The sequence below is a fragment of the Ovis canadensis genome, chromosome 1 (assembly GCF_042477335.2).
Source record: "Ovis canadensis isolate MfBH-ARS-UI-01 breed Bighorn chromosome 1, ARS-UI_OviCan_v2, whole genome shotgun sequence".
Classification (NCBI taxonomy): Eukaryota; Metazoa; Chordata; class Mammalia; order Artiodactyla; family Bovidae; genus Ovis; species Ovis canadensis.
In genome coordinates this window covers 129,934,442-129,953,340 of record NC_091245.1, presented here as the reverse complement: position 1 = coordinate 129,953,340, position 18,899 = coordinate 129,934,442, and the positions used below count along the sequence as shown (strand labels likewise).

Below are 18,899 nucleotides of genomic sequence, written 5' to 3'. Positions count from 1 at the left end.
AGAGAGTTCTTGGACAGCAGAGGACATGTCTATCTAAGAAAAGTCTTAAAGAAGAATAAGACTAGAAGACTACTCATCTACTCTGCAAGATTAATTGTAAAGCTATTTTTTAAAGAAAAAAATATATACGTAGAATTAACACAGATAAATAGACCAATGGAATAGAATACAGAGACCGGAAACCAATATGCATACAACAAGATTTGGTAATGTAAGTGAGGAGGCACTGCAAAGTCAATGGGTAATGGACAGACTGTTTAATAAATAATATTATGAAAACTGGCTACCAATATGGGGTAGGATTTCTACCTAACACTCACAAAATTGCGTTTCAGGTAAATTAGGTATATGTTGAAATTTGTAACTTTTAGAACAAAATATGTAATATATACATATATATTTTTAAATCTGAGGGAAGGAACCAGTTTTTAAAAATGAACACAGAAAAGCCTCAGTCATAAAGGAAAAGAATGATCAATCTGACTAAATTTAACAGAAAAATTCTGTATAATTACAGACAGCCAAAGACCATGTTAATGTCAAGCCACCTGCCAGAGGAATCCCTGTCCATACCATGTGCAATCTGCAGGGAAAACAGGCATATAGATAATATATTCACAAATAAAGACCAATAAATATATGGAATAAAGCTAAGATTCATGGTAGCCAGGGAAATACAAATGAAAACAAAGAGCTACTATCTCACAGCTCCGACTGGAAAACTTGAAAAGTGATAAGACCAAGTGTTTTGGTGATGACGTGGGAAAACCAGAATCCTCTTGTATCACCATTGAGAGCACAAACTTACACGCCACTCTGGAGAGCAATCTGTCAACATGTAAGAGTCAGACACAACTTAGCGACTGAACAACAACAACAAAGTCACAGAGCACATATCTAAAATCAGAATATCTGTTACCTGAAATCCCATTTGGGGGCGTGTGTTCAGAATACCTAGCATGTTTCATCTGCGTAAGAAAATATTATCAAGAGTGTACACTGGCAGCGCTGTTCAAAATGGCAAAGAGTAACAATTGAAATGACCATTAGTGAGGGAAACGATAAGCAAACTGGTATAATGATACAAAACAGCAGTAATGTTGAACGGAAAGGGAAACTTACAAAAGAAAACATCACAAAATTTTGAAAAACTGCTGTATTATTTATGGACACAAACATGTGGTAAAATATAAAATCTTAAGCAGGAAGGAGTCATACCAACTTCAGGAGGGTGGGCGAGCTCCAGTGAGGGAAGGAGGAGATGGTCTCAGGGAAGAGTACAAAAGAGTAACATTTTATTTCTTTAAAAATCAGAAGCAAATGTGGCAAAATAGTTTATGAAGAGTACAAGGGCATTTATATTATTATTATTGTTATGTATATTTGAAATATTTTGCAATTAAAAAGAATTTTAATGGGCACATATGGTATAACAATCAAATAATTATTCACACCATACAAACTCAAGTAATGACATTGCTTTAAGCCACAGAAACTTATATACATACATTACAGCATGTGATAAATAAGAGTTAAAAATAAATTCTAAAATTTGCAATTTACATCAGGGCTTTAAATTAACAATTTTGCTAATAGGCTCTGAATCTCATGCAATTTTAAAATGTCCTTAATGCTAGAATTTTTAGGGATGCTCTCGAGTTGTCAAAGCTATATAAACAAATTTAATTATAATGTGATATTCTGAATTTCAGTTTTATTTTGGAAAGCTTCTTCTTTAGTGTATAAACAATAACAAGCTTTACATTTGTATTTACAAGTCTCAAAGAAATGTGCCAAGAGTCCTAAGTATGACGAGTAGGCATTTCACTTAATTATACTGTTTCACGGGAGAACCTGATGCCCTGAAGAATAATGTGGAAAAACAAAGCTCCATTATTCCCTTTTCTTTTCTACTTGGGGTCTGGGTCAGAAGCAAGATGTACCACTACTGGAAAAGTTATAAACAAAGCCTTACTATAAAACAATTTTAAAGGAAAAGTGTGTAATTTTCACAAAGGAGTAACACAATCTTTTGGGTTTACTATGTCAGAGAGAGACATAGGAAAAAGAGAGAATATTTTAAGAAAGGGGTTAAGAAGAGGTAGTAGAATTTTGCTATCTGTATTCCTTGAGCCTAAGGCTATAAGATAATAAATACTACAGAGAAAATTTTAGGAGACAGATAAAACTGGGCAGGACACTGCATCTACAATACAACTCAAGATCTTTAACTCACATGGAATTCTTCAGTCTCCACTACAATGCTCTGACCACATTCATACTATTTCAATAATAACCATTTTACCCAGTAGATAGTAAGCAGTAATTTTATTTAACACGAGTTGCTTTTTGCCAATTAAACATTTGCAACAGAGATGATTAGCTGAGTCTTCATGTTACCTTGCTATGAGAAAGGCTAATTATTTCCCATGTGATGGAAGACTGCAAAAAATTTATTCCAAGTTCCAAACTTTCACACTTTTATATTTTGGGCACAGTTTTTAAGGGCAGTAATGCTGTAGCAGACCTCACGTCTTCACCTACCCCATTTCAGCCTGTTATACTGAATTATACTTAGTATTAAAATGTCTAACTCGCACTTATGAAGGCTAGAAAAAATTAGCTCCCCTCAACTCTCTCTAATTTAGTGTAATTCTGACCAGTAAGAATAGCAAAATTTGCTTACAAAATTTAAAGCCTCCTACAATGTTTTTATATTTTTTGCTTTTTCCACCATTCTTAAGTTTCAGAAATAGCTCACTATTTCTTTGCTCTTGACAGAGAATAGAAACCACTCTGCTTCATGAATGAAATAAGGTGACTTCTGTTTCTCTCAAATTCTCACCCTCCGGAGACTCACTGCAACTGAGTAATAAATTCACTGACACGTCTGCAATCCAAATTTCACTAGCACAAGGAAATTCTCTTACAGTAAAAAGGTCAGTGTTCTGAATTTAATTTTCTGAATTTCAAAACCCTTAATAAATGGAGGCACCTTAAAGTTCAGTTTATACTCTTTTACATAGGCTTTCAGAGCATGCTTTAAATAGCTTAAGATAAGCTATATTAATAGCTTATGTCATTTTATCATTAAAATAATCTACAAATATCAGAATACTAATTAATTTTTTTGTTGTAACTAATAAATAAGTCTCAAAATATCTGTGGATGTAAATCAACCCTCTCAATTCATTTACCTCACTCGGACTGTTCTAAACATAGATAAACTAACTAAGTTTATCAATATAATATACTTGTGCAATGCTTTCACTAATTCCAACTCTGTACTTTAGGGTTTTTCCATATTTATTGTACAAAGCGATTAAACTATTAATATAAATATTTTTCTCTCCAATATGTAATATTTTTATGTAAAAGAAAAGGTTTCCAAACATTTACAAAGCAATCTAAAGATAAGTAAACCTGATTTTAGGATCATTACATGAACCAAAATAATTTTCCAGAGAAGGCCCTATTTGAAAGTAATGCTCAGTGGCCTCCTCACATTAGCACTTCAAGATGAATCCAAATCCACTGCCTTTGCTTGAATTTCTTCAGGGATCAATTCCAATGAGGGGGAAAAAAAAATCTCAGAAAAAGGTCTCGCGACAGAGTGGACAAGTGGATTTGTTGCTGGATGTAAACCATTTGTACTGTAAAAGAAAAGTCTAAGTGTTAAAAACTTTTTACACTGCCATTTTACATATATGTCTAAAGTAACAATTTTTTAATATAAAAATTTACTTTATTAATTACACAAAATGGAAATTAAAGCAAACATTTCTTATCAAACTGGCCAAGTTGAAAAGACAATATTATCTTTTTTAAAAAATAAAACAAGATGAATACAGCAATCCTTTATTGAACAATGATGCTCAGCTTTGCATATTCCATTTAAATAGTGGTAGGTTTTACATAAATCATCTTCTTTTAATCCTTTCAACAACCTTTAGAAAAGTATTACTATCTCCATTTTACAGATGAGAAAACTGGAACTCAGGTCAGTAAGTTGGTGCTTTGCAGACTAAAGTAACTTTAAAATGATTAAAGTAAGAAAAGGGAGACTACTGAAGTGTTTGTTCTTTGCATTCATCTCCAAACCAACACGGTTCAGTGCTCCTTCCAGGGGCCAGTGGTTCTCCACACTCAGGCTCACACTCACAAACACGGACGTGTATAAAGAAACCTGCTGTGACGGGACTGAGCATAGTGAGACTTTCTTTATGAAGTCTGAAAAGGGCAGAAAGCTCTGATGCCAGATGGCTCTCAGTTCCAATTTGTTCAGTCTCCTTTACGGTATACATCTTACAAAGCCATCCATTTAAGTGTCAAGAGCTATTTTAGAAACTTCCATTTATTAAAGTGCTTTGATGCCACCAGTCTCAGTAAATTACTAATTTTCTTTTACAGATTTTGAAAAATCATTTTTAATATGTCTCCCATTAACCACAATTAAGAGTTTAACATCCACAGTTTTCTAAGGTTAGATATCATCCATATATAATATTAATATATGTATGATATAAATAAGCTAGTTTCTCTTTAGACTTACCAAACAAGCTGAATGGAACTTTTTTTTGCACGTTCTACAGGCTTTTTTGGGAAGAGAATAGTTGAAACCATGAATGACTGAGAAACAAATCATGCAATCTTCAACACCCTCAAAACGTTTGTCTACATTATTTTTCCATAATGCTAAGCCTTCCATAATACTTCCATTCTGTTAACAAGGAAAAAAAAAAAACCAATAAAGTTAATACGCCCTTTAAATCACCAATATCATCTTTATTCAATTTCACAAATTTTAAAATTGTATTATAATCTGGAGAGAAGAGAATCCGCTTGGCTATATTCACAATTCTAAGTTTTATGAATACTGGTTTTCAAAATGACCTCCCACGTTTTAGGAACCAGGTACATTTCTTCATTAAGTGTCGACTTGAAAGAAAGGCTTCTGACCCAATTTTCAATTTTTATAGTCTTAGCTTGTTATTTGATGAAACTTTTTAAATAATTAAGTTGTTTGGATCAGTTCTCCTAACTTTTAATTAAAAATGATGAAATTAACTATCTCACCTACTCAAATGCTGATTTGTTCCAGCTCTATAATACTAGTGAACAGACTCGTTTTAAAATACTTTTCCTCTACTGTAGAATGCCTGAGAAGCATCACCAGGTGCAAACAAAACTAGAGAAGACTTAACAATTTATTTAAAATGCAAAAAGGTCTTTGAAAGTACTGGGATTTCTCTAACCACAGGAGGAGAGGTGAAACGTTAAAGTAAAAGTAGCTCAGAAGACATTCAGCTGTCCCGAGCCTTACAGAAAGATTCCCTCTCAAACTTTAATACCAGGTATTGTTCTATAACATCTACAGGGTCAATGAAGAAGAGTCGATTCTTTTCAAACACAAGGGAAAAATGCTATAGAGCATTTTTAATTTTAAAAAATTAAAATAAGCTTAGCAGGGTCAAATCATTTAGACATATATCTGTTTTCAGTTTCTGTTCAGTCACTCAGTCGTGTCTGACTCCTTGTGAAACTGTGGACTGGAGCACGCCAGGCTTCCCTGTCCATCACCAACTCCTGGAGCTTGCACAAACTCATGTCCATTGAGTCGGTGATGCCATCCAACCATCTCATCCTCTGTCATACCCTTCTCCTCCTGCCCTCAATCCTTCCCAGCATCAGGGTCTTTTCAAATGAGTTGGTTCTTCGCATCAGGTGGCCAAGGGATTGAAAAGTCAGCTTCAGCATCAGTCCTTCCAATGAATATTCAGGACTGATTTCCTTTAGGATGGACTGTTTGGATCTCCTTGCAGTCCAAGGGACTCTCAAGAGTCTTCTCCAGGACCACAGTTCAAAAGCATCAACTCTTCAGTTCTCAAACTTTAGTTTTGGTCCAACTCTCACATCCTTAATGACTACTGGAAAAACCGTAGCTTTGACTATATGGACTTTTGTCAGATTCAACAAAATATAGTAGCCATTTCTACTGAAGCAGAAGAGAGAGTTTCACTGCCCTTTCACACAGTAAAGCAGCGACTTCTCTCTAGTTCAGAAAGCCTAACAAGCATGTACATGAACACCTACTTGATGGGTGAGGTAAGTGCTTAGCTGAAGCATCCAGTTTCGCCACTGCTGCACAGCCACTCCAACTCTTTTCCCACTCTCCACTGTTATTGAGCCCAGTGGATAATTTGAAGGCAGCTGTATTATAAGTTCAATCACTATATCCTCAATGCTGTAAGTGGCCATGACTTCTCGAGTAGTAGCTCGAGCTTTAACCTGCAACATATGAAAGGTAATTTTTTTTTGGCCAATTTTCTTTTCCTCTCTTTTATTCAAAAACCATCTTGACAGGTTGACAGATAGCAGCCAGTCCTCATTCAAACAAAACACAGGTAAACATATTCACTTATCTAATGTGAGATATTTAAGAAATAGGTTCAAATATCTGACGTGTTTCATAGTGATGTTATGACAAAGATGTTTTTAAAAGAAATGCACTGAAAAAGTATGTTTTGATTATATTAGGCTTGTCATATTGTAGTTTTTGAATAGAAGAGTATAGAATGGGTTATTATTAATTATCCCTTCTCTTCCAAAGTCAGTGTATCAAATATCACTTCTATTTAGATGTCTTTCAAGTTTTCCCTCAGAGAAGGCAATGGCACCCCACTCCAGTACTCTTGCCTGGAAAATCCCATGGGTGGAGGAGCCTGGAAGGATGCAGTCCATGGGGTTGCGAACAGTCAGACACAACTGAGCAACCTCACTTTCACTTTTCACTTTCATGCATTGGAGAAGGAAATGGCAACCCACTCCAGTGTTCTTGCCTGGAGAATCCCAGGGATGGGGGAGCCTGGTAGGCTGCCGTCTATGGGGTCGCACAGAGTTGGACACGACTGAAGTGACTTAGCAGCAGCAGCAGCAGCAGCAAGTCTTTCCCTACCACAGAATTCCCCTGAGCTTTAGAACCAATCATCAACTGCCAGAATATTTATATCTGATCTTGATTTTCTTACTAGGATTGCAAACTCAATAGAGAATACAAATCACCATCCTTTAAAAATTTATTCTGACTTTCATATTCTATGCTAAAAAGTGTAGCATCATCTTAAATTTCTCTTTCAGATATTAATTAGCTGTAAGTTTGGTTAAATCACCACAGAATTTCTCACATCCCTCCCCTTTTAAGGACTAGTCTCACTGATACTGTTTCCCACAGGCCCTCCTCATAATGTCTACACATTATGAGCCTCCCTAACTGCTCACATGAACCCACGGCCCATGCCAACAGCCCATGCTAAGACTTCAGTCACAGTAATTTCACTGCTTTAACTGTGACACCGTCACTGCCTCAGAAGAAAAAATTTAGTGGCTACGCAGTACTAAATATTTTAGACTGTTAGTTGATGCCTTTTCCAGTATGGACTCAATTCATCACAGAAGCAGTCTGTTCTCTATTTACCTTCATGAAAACTACTTTATATGAATACTGGGCTACTCATTATTTCTTAAGCAATCACAGAAATTATTAATAGATTCTCATCTTCAAACTCTTTGCTTTTGCTGTGCTGTTTTCTCTATATTAAATGCTGTAACCCATAGGAGCATCCTGCCGACCTCAAAATGAACTGCCCCCATCAAGTCTTACGCAGGCCCCTAAGCCGGATGACCTTTTCCAACCCTAACTGCAGAACACTCTTCCTCTTAATGTGCCACTTTCCAGTTTCCAATGCAAAGAAACATTACCAGTATCACCCCTCTTTCCTTTATCGGACTGCATGTTATTACACAACAGGAATGTGACCCTCTGAACTGTCTATTTTGCAGGTGACTGGCACAAAGCACCTGGCATCTATAGGTATTCCGATATATATTTTGAATTAACTAATGAACGTTCAAAAACTATTTAGCATAGGTAAATGAAATTATAACATCACTTCAATCGATGCATTAATTTGAGATCTGATGTCCAAGAATCAGAAAATAAAGTAGACAATTTCTGTAATTTCTGAACCAAGAGCTACAATTGTGATCATACTCACTACAATGGATAGGAATAATCAATACTGAGACAACTTTTCTAGAAAAAAATTCAAGATAATACTAACCGTCATGCCATTAAACAGCTGTGTACTTGTTTGCACAGAAGATATTTCTTGAAACGAAAGAACACTGCTAACATACTTGCTGGTAAATCTATCTACGATATTGAAAACACGCTTCTCACTACTGTTCCACCACAGCCTAACCATGGCTGGCAAGTCTTTTAATGTCATGTGATAGACTGAACAAGCCAAGTGTGGAATATGGTAGGGAAGAGCTGAGGTATCTGAGGAAAAAACAAATTCTTAGTTAGTAACATGTATCTCTTACACAGAACAGACTAATATGAGTACTTTCCTTGGAAAATCACTTTCAATTCTTAACACTAGCGCTAGAGCTCATAAAACAAATATACCAAGGAAACCAGAACTCTGTAGAATATTAGCTTTTTCTCCCACATTCGAAATGAACAATTAGAATGGTAGAAAGAAGATCCTGAAGGATACTGAAAAATCTGCCCCCAAATAGCACTATTTTGCAGCAAAGATCACAAATAAAATGAAGCACACACACTTCAAAGAAGAAAAATTAAAGATTCTTTTTCTTATGAAAGTGAAGTCGCTCAGTCATGTCTGACTCTTTGCGACTACATGCACTGCAGCCTATCAGGCTCTTCCATCCACGGGATCCAGGCAAGAGTACCGGAGTGGGTTGCCATTCCCTTCTCCAGGGGATCTTCCCAACCCAGGGATTGAACCCGGGTCTCCTGCATTACAGGCAGACGCTTTACCGTCTGAAGTACCAGGGAAGCCCCAAATTATGAAAAAAAAAAATTGGTGGCCTTTACTTTCCCCAGAGTTCACTGATGTGTTATACAGAAGTTCTAGAGTCCTACTGTACTACTCACAAGACAAAGTTCCAACCTCAGATCTCCAAGGCATTTAAAACAATTCCTATTCTCAGGAAACCCTTTTTAACACTGAGGCATAGCTAGATGCATGCATTTCTACCCCTTCAGCTAAAATGTGAGCTCCTGGAGTGAAAAAGTAATAAATTTTACTCATCTTCATTTCCCCAACAGAAGACCATCCACAGGCCTACAAAACATTATTGTCTACAGAGTAAAAGATAATAGTAATCAAGAAACTGAGCTCCAAAAATGAATTAAATTCCTAAAAACTTTAACCGTAAGATCTAATTATTTATTCTATGTAGAGAAATAGGGAAAATCTGGCACTTCAACAATGTCATACAGGGGACCCACGTTTGGGGTTACTCTCCACGTCCTCATGGTAGAGAGTCATACAACCTGACTTGAGCCTCGTCCCCAGGAAGAAATACACACACACATCATACTGACCTCTAATACCCAACTGGAGCTCCTCTGTAAAGAAAGTTCGAGGGTCCTTACTGGAGAGCTCAACAGCTGTCTCTGCAAAGGCTGGATTTTCTGGCATAAGCCTGAACAGGTGATAAAGCAATTTATTCAAACTTTTTGTTTTTCGAAGGTACATTGAATACAGAGCTCGAAGCTGGTGGAAATGAGAGAATTTTTATTAGTAAACCCAATTAAATAGGACATTCAGCAAACCTGGAATGAATTAAAGTATAAAGTATAAACTTCCCTGGGGGTGGTCCAGTGGCTGAGACTCCATCCTCCCTATGCAGGGGGCCCAGGTGCAATCCCTGGTCGGGGAAACTAGATCCTACATGCTGCAACTAAGATCCAGCACAGCCAAATAAATAAATAAATATTTAAAAATATATATATTACCTATATATATAGTACAATGTATATATATGTGTGTGTGTGTATACATATATAGTACAAGAACACAATGAAAAAATGCATTTATCTGAATACTGAGAATGACATGGAAGAGTCCTACAAAATACATCACACAGTGTTACTTTCCAGTCGAGTTGTCTGATGACACTGCTTCCCCTTCTCATATACTAGCAGAAGTTCTCACTAACCCTTTGTTATCAGACATATGCCTCTAACATCTTAACCAAACTGTCTCCTATTGATAAGTTCACCGCCACTTGGGAGTCTGAGCTGAGAACAATCTATCTGCCACTGCCCAGAGATGCTTTATTCATTCTCCTCCCAAATCTTCCACACCACAATCTCTAATCTTTCAAAATTCTGCTCAAAACGAATCCCACTGCTATGGCTGCCCTCACCCTACACCAAACATTCCAGCATCCCTTTATGACAGCACAATCTGGCAGCTCAAAACGTCCTGGAGTTGTTTTACAAATCAAGAAATTTCACATAATAATATGGCTTTTTTTTCTGATTTTTTTCTTAAAAATAGGAAAAATCTGGCACCACGGGGTACACTACAGGTATCTACATGAGACATGTGCTTTAGAAACTCATTCCTCAATGATGTAGTTTTCATTTGTTCACATTTACCTTGCAGTTCTTTGGTATTTGTACCTGTTTTAAAATTCCTTTTTCCACTATGCCATATTGTCTCCTCAGAGTACACAGACACCGTTTTCTGGACACAATGAATGCTCAGATACAAAGATCAAGCCACAGGATCTGGCATTTGGGATTCTTAAAAAATCAACCAAAAGACCTTTACCGTGAAGAAATCTGGAGGACACTACCTTTACCAAGTAACCAAACTTAACATCACCAAATAAGAGGACACATGGTACTTTGTGCTCCTAAGGTGACAGCGAGAACACAGCACCACCATGCAGCAAATCCTCTTGCTGAAAAATAACCAGAATGTAACTAGGAGGAAACTACACACAAACCCCAACTGGAAGACAGTTTACAAAATAACTGACTTGGTGAATGACAAGTAAGAAAAGGAGAGGAATTATAAGCTAAAGAAATATGATGGACAAATACAAACATAATCCTTGACTGAATCCTCAATAGAAAAGGAAATAAAACTATAAAGGACATTACTGGGAAAACTGGGAAATTGTTATTTTTTTAGGGGGCAAATTTTAAATACTAATAGATAGTATTATTGCATCAAAATTAGAGTATAATATCTGTATTACATTTACGATGAAACATGTTCTTATCTTAGGAGTTTAGGTGTATGTACATGGGTGCTTGCTTGTGCCTGACTCTTTGTGACCCCATGGACTGTAGCTGGCCAGGCTCCTCTGTCCATGGGATTTCCCAGGCAAGAATACTGGAATGGACTGCCATTTCCTACTCCACTAGATCTTCCTGACCCACAGATCAAACCGAGTCTCTTGTGTCTCCTGTGTTGGCAGACAGATTCTTTACCACTGCACCATCTGGGAAGGCCATTTCTAGGACATACATGTTTAAATACTTTCAGCAAAGCATCATGATGTCTGCTGCCTACCATCTCTGCAAATCTGAATATTTTTCAAAATAAAAAGTTGGAAGGAAAGTAGAATTTTTTTAAAAATTTATTGCATATATCAATGGGTTTTTAAAAAACACATGTCTACTAGCCAGCAGTCCCACTCATAGTATACAACACAAGAGAAATTAAAATAAATGAACACACAAAAACTAAGGCATAAACCTTCACAGCAGCTTTATTCACAATCGGCAAAAAGTGGAAACAACCTAAACGCCCACTGGATGACTGGATAAGCAAAATGTGTTATAGTCATACAATGAACTATGTTTTGGACATAAAAAATGATGCCATACTAACACACGCTGCATTATGAACGAACCTTGAAACCATTGTGCTATAAGAAATAAGCCAGACACAAAAGGCCATATATGTGAAAAGTCCACAGTAGGCAAATCATAGAGACAGAAAATAGGCCAGTGGTTGCAGTGGCCAGGGGGTCTGAAAGGAAAAGGGACAGCAGGTGGGTAAGGGTGTCTTTTTTTTTGGGGGGGGGGTGTTGGGAGGAGGGCTGGGTGTTGATGTGTGTGGATATTGAAAATGTTCTAAAATTAGATGGTAGTGATGGTGTACAATTCTGTAAATACACTAGAAACACCAAACTGTACTCTTTATCATTTTTTTTTTGGCCACACTGGGATCTGAAGTTCCCCGACCAGGGATCAAATCTGCGCCTCCTGCAGCAGAGGCACCTCCTTAGCCACTGGACCACCAGAAGAGCCCCCAAATCTGCATCCTTTAAATAAGCAAATTTCTTTTTGATGATATGTGAAATACATCTCAGCAAAACTATAAGACGCAGACACACAGACACACAGACACACAGACATTTCCAATTCAATTTAATTCACTAATTCTTTTAAGACGAATGTTAAAACCAACCCAGATTAAGGACCAAAAATTTATTTAAAAAACGGTCTGTTTTAGGATTCTCCTAATTACTGTTACTTACTGAGTTATGATGGTTTACTTGTTGACAGCTCAGCTCAACTTCTAGGCTCAATAAATGCTGATCTAATTGTGCCCCTCCCCCACCCTGGCTTAATGAAAAAGATGATGTACTCATAATTTCTGAGTATAAGAATTATATAATTATTCCTAATTTCTGAGTATAACAAGAAATGAAAAAGATGATGTATTCCTAATTTCTGCATATAAGAATTATATAATTATTCCTAATATCTGAGTATAAGATAATAAGAACAAAATTCTTAGATATAAGGCCTCAATATGCTGCAATTTTTTAGAGATCAACAATATTCTAAGAAACAAATGCAGAAGCCCAACAAGTAGTTCTTGAAATATATAATCAGTGAATTAAGTCAAGCTCAAATCACAAATCTAAGTGGTAAGACTGAAAATAAGTAAAACAATCTGAACATCTAGATCAGTGTTGCCTCTGTGATTTCATTTTCTCCTTAGATAAACAAATGCAAAAATGTATATGTTGATATATTTGTACCAAGAAATAGATTATTGAGCTTCCCTGGTGGCTCCGGGATAAAGAACCCGCCTGCCATTGCAGGATACATGGGTTTGATCTCCAGTCCGGGAAGATCTCCTGGAGAAGGAAAGCAAAACCCACTCCAGTATTCTTGCCTGGAGAATCCCATGGGCTACAGTCCATGGGGTCGCAAAGAGTCAGGACTAAGTGACTAAACAACAACATGGGTTATTAGCAACAACCTAAGTTATAACTTAAGGATTCTGAAAATCACATTGAAAATGAATGCCATGATATTTAGTCACACTTTAAATATGTAGTGATTTAAGTCTTGTTGTATTAACCTAACACAGAAGTGACCTACTTTATTAAACTGATTCAATGTTTGAAACTTATTAAAAGCAGGCATCTGTCTAAAAGAATTTTTTTAACTGGAACAGAGCTTTCCAGCTTCCTTCTTAAATGTGAGACAACAGAGACATCTAGTGGCTGCTAAAATAATTTGGGCAAAATAATTACTATAGGATATTTTCATTATTTAGTGATAACAGCTTGAATTACATATGGTAATAATTCATAGGTCTTTCTCTAAACAGTGATTTTCAAATAAGGTGAATTTCCTTTGATATTCCCAGAAGAGTCAGTAGTTGACCAAAGGGAAAAAGAAAATAGCAAGATCTGGTTCTTTAGAAACTGTTACTATGATAGCACAAAAGTAAATTATAGAAACCTGGTTTCCTGAAATAAACAGACTTGGTGGATACATTCAGTTAGAAAAAAACTGATCCAAGCATAAAACTGTGGGAGGATGACAAAGTAGAGACAGAAATAAATTTAGCAGAATGTCTGTCATGAGCCAGATAAGATCAGATTAAAATGTGAGGCAAACCAATACAGTATTGTAAAGTAAAATAAAGTAAAAATAAATAAATAAATAAAGCTCTTCAACAGTAATAATGGGTAAATGGAATCTTTGGGAGAAAACACTCATTTATTGTCTTGGTGGTAATGATTTCATGAATGTATCGTTATCCCCAAAGTCTTTGAGTTGTGTACATTAAATACGTACAGCTTTTCACAAGTCAATCATCAATAAAATGGTTTTTAAATATCAAAAAATAAAATAAAATAAAATGTGAGGCATATCCTCATTTTTCTCCAAAAGGAGGGGAAGGAAAGGGTTTAAGACAGTAAGAGAGAAATACATAGGACAGAACTGTCAAAAGTTGTCTCATTTTATTTACCTGAGATGAAGCAGCTTTGAAGAAAGTAAGTATTAATTTCCACGTGAGGAGGTACCCCAGAACATAACAGAAGTCTTCACTCAGTGGCTTGATAGTAACTATCTGTCCAACAGGAATACATCCCAAAACATTCTCTAGTAAGTCCTCTTGAGTGCTAAGAAGAGACATCAGTGCAGCTGGTGGCGACCTAAGAATCAACGATTAAACACCACAGTTTTCTTCATGATTTGTCTCTTAACAAACTGACAGCATGTATAAATTTGAAGCATTTTAGAAATATCTTCCTCTTCCTCTATTTTCCAAAAACCATTTTAAAAGTTCCCCTTTATAGGTTTAATTTTGACCCCTAATTTTGTATAAAGGCAATTATAGAGTCTGAAAGGCATAAAGTGATATAGAAATATATACATATATTTTCATATTTATAAATATGTAAGATATGCTATAAAATTTACTCTAGAAGTTAGTACTTAAAGGAAAAACTCTTTTCAGTTCACTGCAGCCGCCCAGTCGTGTCCAATTCTTTGCAACCCCATGGACCACGGCACACCAGGCCTCCCTGTCCATCACCAGCTCCTGGAGTTTACCCAAACTCATGTCCATTAAGTCAGTGATGCCATCCAACCATCTCATCCTCTATCATCCCCTTCTCCTCACGCCTTCAATCTTTCCCAGCATCAGGATCTTCTCAAATGAGTCAGCTCTTCACATCAGTTAGCCAAAATGTTGCAGTTTCAGCTTCAACATCAGTCCAGGACTGATTTCCTTTAGGATGGACTGGTTGGATCTCCTTGCAGTCCAAGGGACTCTCAAGAGTCTTCTCCAACACCACAGTTCAAAGGCATCAATTCTTCTGTGCTCAACTTTCTTTATAGTCCAACTCTCACATCCATACATGACTACTGGAAAAATCATAGCCTTGACTAGACAGACCTTTGTGGCAAAGTAATGTCTCCGCTTTTTAATATGCTGTCTAGGTTGGTCATAAGTTTCCTTCCAAGGAGTAAGCGTCTTTTCATTTCATGGCTGCAGTCACCATCTACAGTGATTTGGGAGCCCAGAAAAACAAAGTCAGCCACTGTTTCCACTGTTTGCCATGAAGTGATGGGACCAAATGCCACGATGTTAGTTCTCTGAATGTTGAGCTTTAAGCCAACTTTTTCACTCTCCTCTTTCACCTTCATCAAGAGGCTCTTCAGTTCTTCGCTTTCTGCCATAAAGGTGGTGTCATCTGCATATCTGAGGTTATTGATATTTCTCACAGCAATCTTGATTCCAGCTTGTGCTTCATCCGTCCCAGCATTTCTCACGATGTACTCTGCATAGAAGTTAAATAAGCAGGGTGACAATATACAGCCTTGACGTACTCCTCTTCCTATTTGGAACCAGTCTGTTGCTCCATGTCCAGTTCTAACCGTTGCTTCCTGACCTGCATACAGATTTCTCAAGAGGCAGGTCAGGTGGTCTGGTATTCCCATCTCTTTCAGAATTTTCCAGTTTATTGTGATCCACATAGTCAAAGGCTTTGGCATAGTCAATAAAGCAGAAATAGATGTTTTTCTGGAACTCTCTTGCCTTTTCAATGATCCAGCAGAAAATGTATATTTCAACCTTTTGTTTTATAGATGAATAAAAAGCATATACCCAGAGAGGCTAACTGATTAGTCTGAAGTCCCTGCCTAGCCAGGGGAACAATTAGGGCTAACAAATCCTATCAGGTCCTTTATCAACCAACAAAGGGTTAGAAGATCATAAGACTATATTGTCTTTTAGCACAGTTAAAGAAATGTTACAGGAAACGTAACATTCATATTAACTCATGGCAATGTAAGGTAATTTTCTTCTTTATGGAAGTAATGTACTTATTAACATTTTTAAACAAGCTTGTAAGAGTCTCAAGAAGTGAAATACTTGTGTGTGTTGTTGTTGTTCAGTTGCCAAGTCATGTCTGACTCTGCAACCCCATGAACCGCAGCACACCAGGCTTCCCTGTCCCTCATCATCTCCTGGAGTTTGCCCAAGTTCATGTCCACTGAATCAGTGATGCTGTCCAACCATCTCATCCTCTGTCAGCCTCTTCTCTTGCCTTCAGTCTTACCCAGCATCAGGGTCTTTTCCACAGACTTGTGTGTATCTCCAGTCAAATTCTCTCTGACATTCTGACTTCAGTCTCTTGTTTTACCTCTGTGATCTTTCTTTCCTTGTGGCCTCCTACTACCAGCCCATAAGTCAAAGTTCTCTTCAAGCTTCTGCCCTTAAGTTTTTACCTTCAGCACCACCATCTCATGTACCAACCCTTCTCCATTCCATACCAACCATCAGCAGATTTTACAAAGAACAACTCTCCACTTTACACACTAACCTCTATGCACTTTGGAACTTCTGGAATGGCCTCCAGCTCTGCTTGCTACTTGTTCAGTTTATGAATCAGCTGATGGTATCCCATCTTCTACCATACAATGCCCCGCTCTCCAGAAAATGTCATTTTGAAGGCCCTTCATCACCCTCCAGCTTTATCTTTCACTCTACGCTCCCTGCCTACTCCACACATACTCATTTATTTGGCTGCACTGGGTCTTAGTTGCAGCACGTGGAACGTCACTGCATTGCAGCACAGGGACTCTCTAGTTGTGACACGTGGGCTCAGTTGTTTCAGTACACAGGTTTAGTTGCTCCCCAGAATGTGGGATCTTAGTTCCCAAACCAGGGATCAAACTCACGTCTCCTGCATTGCAAGGCAGATTCTTAACCACTGGACCACCAGGGGAGTCCCTCATTTATTCTTTTACTCAACAAAAGAGGATTATTCATAATTACTTAAGGCCAACAACTGGGTGCTGGGGGTGGGCGGGGGGGGGGGGAGTCAGGAATAAGAGACTAAAAGCCTCACAGAGCTTATGTTCCAGTGGAAGGTCTAAAAATTAAAAAATATGTCACATGGTAACAACTTGATATTCCCCAAGCATATCATGAGCAGTCATGAGCTCATATCATGAGCAGTCATGCCTCAATGCCTTTGCACATGGTGTTCCTGTAACTTTCCCCTGCCTGCTGAAATGCTCCCTAATCTGAAAGGTCTTCCCTTTCATCAGTGTCTTCCCTTCTTGGCACAGCAGTTGTGTCTCACTAACATCATCCTTTTTCTTAGCACTTGTCACACACTGTCTTCTATTATAGGGTGGTTGTTTAGTCACTCAATCGTGTCCAACTCTTTTGTGACCCAATGGACCATAACCCACCAGGCACCTCTGTCCATGAAATTTCCCAGACAAGAATAATGGAGCAGGCTGCCATTTCCTTCTCCAAGGGATCTTCCCGACGTGGAGATCAAACCCACATCTCCTACACTGGCAGGTGGATTCTCTACTGCTGAGCCACCAGAGAAGCCCACTCAGTTTTAGGATAATACGTCGAAATTAGATTATAAGCTCCTTAAGAAAACAGCTTACTTAGCACTATATTCTCCCCTCACCATTTAATTAACACTTGCACAAAGGGGTGCTCAATACATTTTTGAAGGGGTATACTCTTTCCCCAGTTACTATGTGGCTAAAGAAAGTTTTACTAAACAGTAGCAAACTGAAAATGACTTAGAAACAATTAGAAGAAAGAGTAACTATCTCTTCAAGTGAGCTCTAAAATTCATTTATATCTTACAGATAAACGTACAAGATTTGTGGAATGAATGTATTCATTAAATTTAGAGCTTCTGCATTGCCTCAGTCTTCTAAAGTCATCATGATGGATTATGAGAATTTAATGAAGCAATCCAACTTACGATGGTTTGACTTCTAATTTTTCAACACTACAATAGTGTCAAAGCGATGAGTGTTCAGTAGAAACTATACTACAAATTGTGACCTTTTTTCAGACTGGCTATACACAGAATGATACTCTCTCACAATGCTGGGCAGTGGTGGTGAACTGTAGCTCCCAGTCAGCCACACAATCACAAAAGTTTAACAACCAAACCACTCACAACCCAGACAACCATTCTGCTTTTCACATTCAGTACAGTACTCAATAAATTACAGGAGATATCTACGACTTTATCATAAAACAGACTTTGGGTTGGATGACTTTGCCCAACTGTAGGCTGATGGGAATGTTCTGAACATGCTTCAATAGGCTAGGATAAACTGATGTTCAGCAGGTTACATGTATCAAATGTATCTTTGACTCAACATGTGTTCAACTTACAATGAGGATGTAACCCTGTCAATTGAGGAAGACTTGTATTAAAAATAACTTACAAGGCTGGTTCTTCTTCTTCATCTCCATATGATTTTAGATTATCCTGATCATATTGTGGGAATTCAGGCATCAATCTGGAAGTCAGAATATTAAGTTACATGTTTCAATGCCATTCTCCCAAAGTAATTAACCTCCAATTAAAATAAATAAATAAATAAGAGTATTAAATTACATGAAATGGTTCATTGTTAAGTCATGCTTAACAACAGAAAGTCCAATACTTATTCTATAATGAGTATATCCTTTTACTGAGCTTATTCTGAAATAATCCACTATGGTCAGGACTATATAAATGTAAACTGTACATGGAGAACACTGACCATTCCTGTTACTGAAACGCTTAGTCAAGCTTACTCTGTTGCTGTTTTTACTTTGACTTTTTTTTTTTTAATTTTTGGTAACTTCTTTCTACTTTGACTTTTTTTCCATATGTGAAAGTCACTCAGTCTTGTCCGATTCTTTGGGACCCCAGGGACTATACAGTCCATGGAATTCTCCAGGCTAGAATACTGGAGTGCATAGTCTTTCCCTTCT

The 18,899-nt window shown here is 37.3% G+C and overlaps 1 protein-coding gene across 1 annotated transcript in view; it reads right to left on the bottom strand.

Moving 5' to 3' along the window:
• Nucleotides 1–1,141: 1,141 nt before the first annotated feature.
• The window catches only part of LTN1 (listerin E3 ubiquitin protein ligase 1), a 57,447-nt gene continuing 39,689 nt past the window's right edge, over nucleotides 1,142–18,899 (bottom strand). Inside the window, exons 24-30 of the mRNA XM_069578351.1 lie at nucleotides 18,365–18,439; nucleotides 14,112–14,298; nucleotides 9,416–9,587; nucleotides 8,121–8,341; nucleotides 6,094–6,288; nucleotides 4,553–4,720; nucleotides 1,142–3,653 (exon numbers count right to left, since the gene is read on the bottom strand). Coding sequence (XP_069434452.1) covers nucleotides 3,591–3,653; nucleotides 4,553–4,720; nucleotides 6,094–6,288; nucleotides 8,121–8,341; nucleotides 9,416–9,587; nucleotides 14,112–14,298; nucleotides 18,365–18,439 — 1,081 coding nt within the window. The 3' untranslated portion in view covers nucleotides 1,142–3,590. The remainder of the gene's footprint in view (nucleotides 3,654–4,552; nucleotides 4,721–6,093; nucleotides 6,289–8,120; nucleotides 8,342–9,415; nucleotides 9,588–14,111; nucleotides 14,299–18,364; nucleotides 18,440–18,899) is intronic.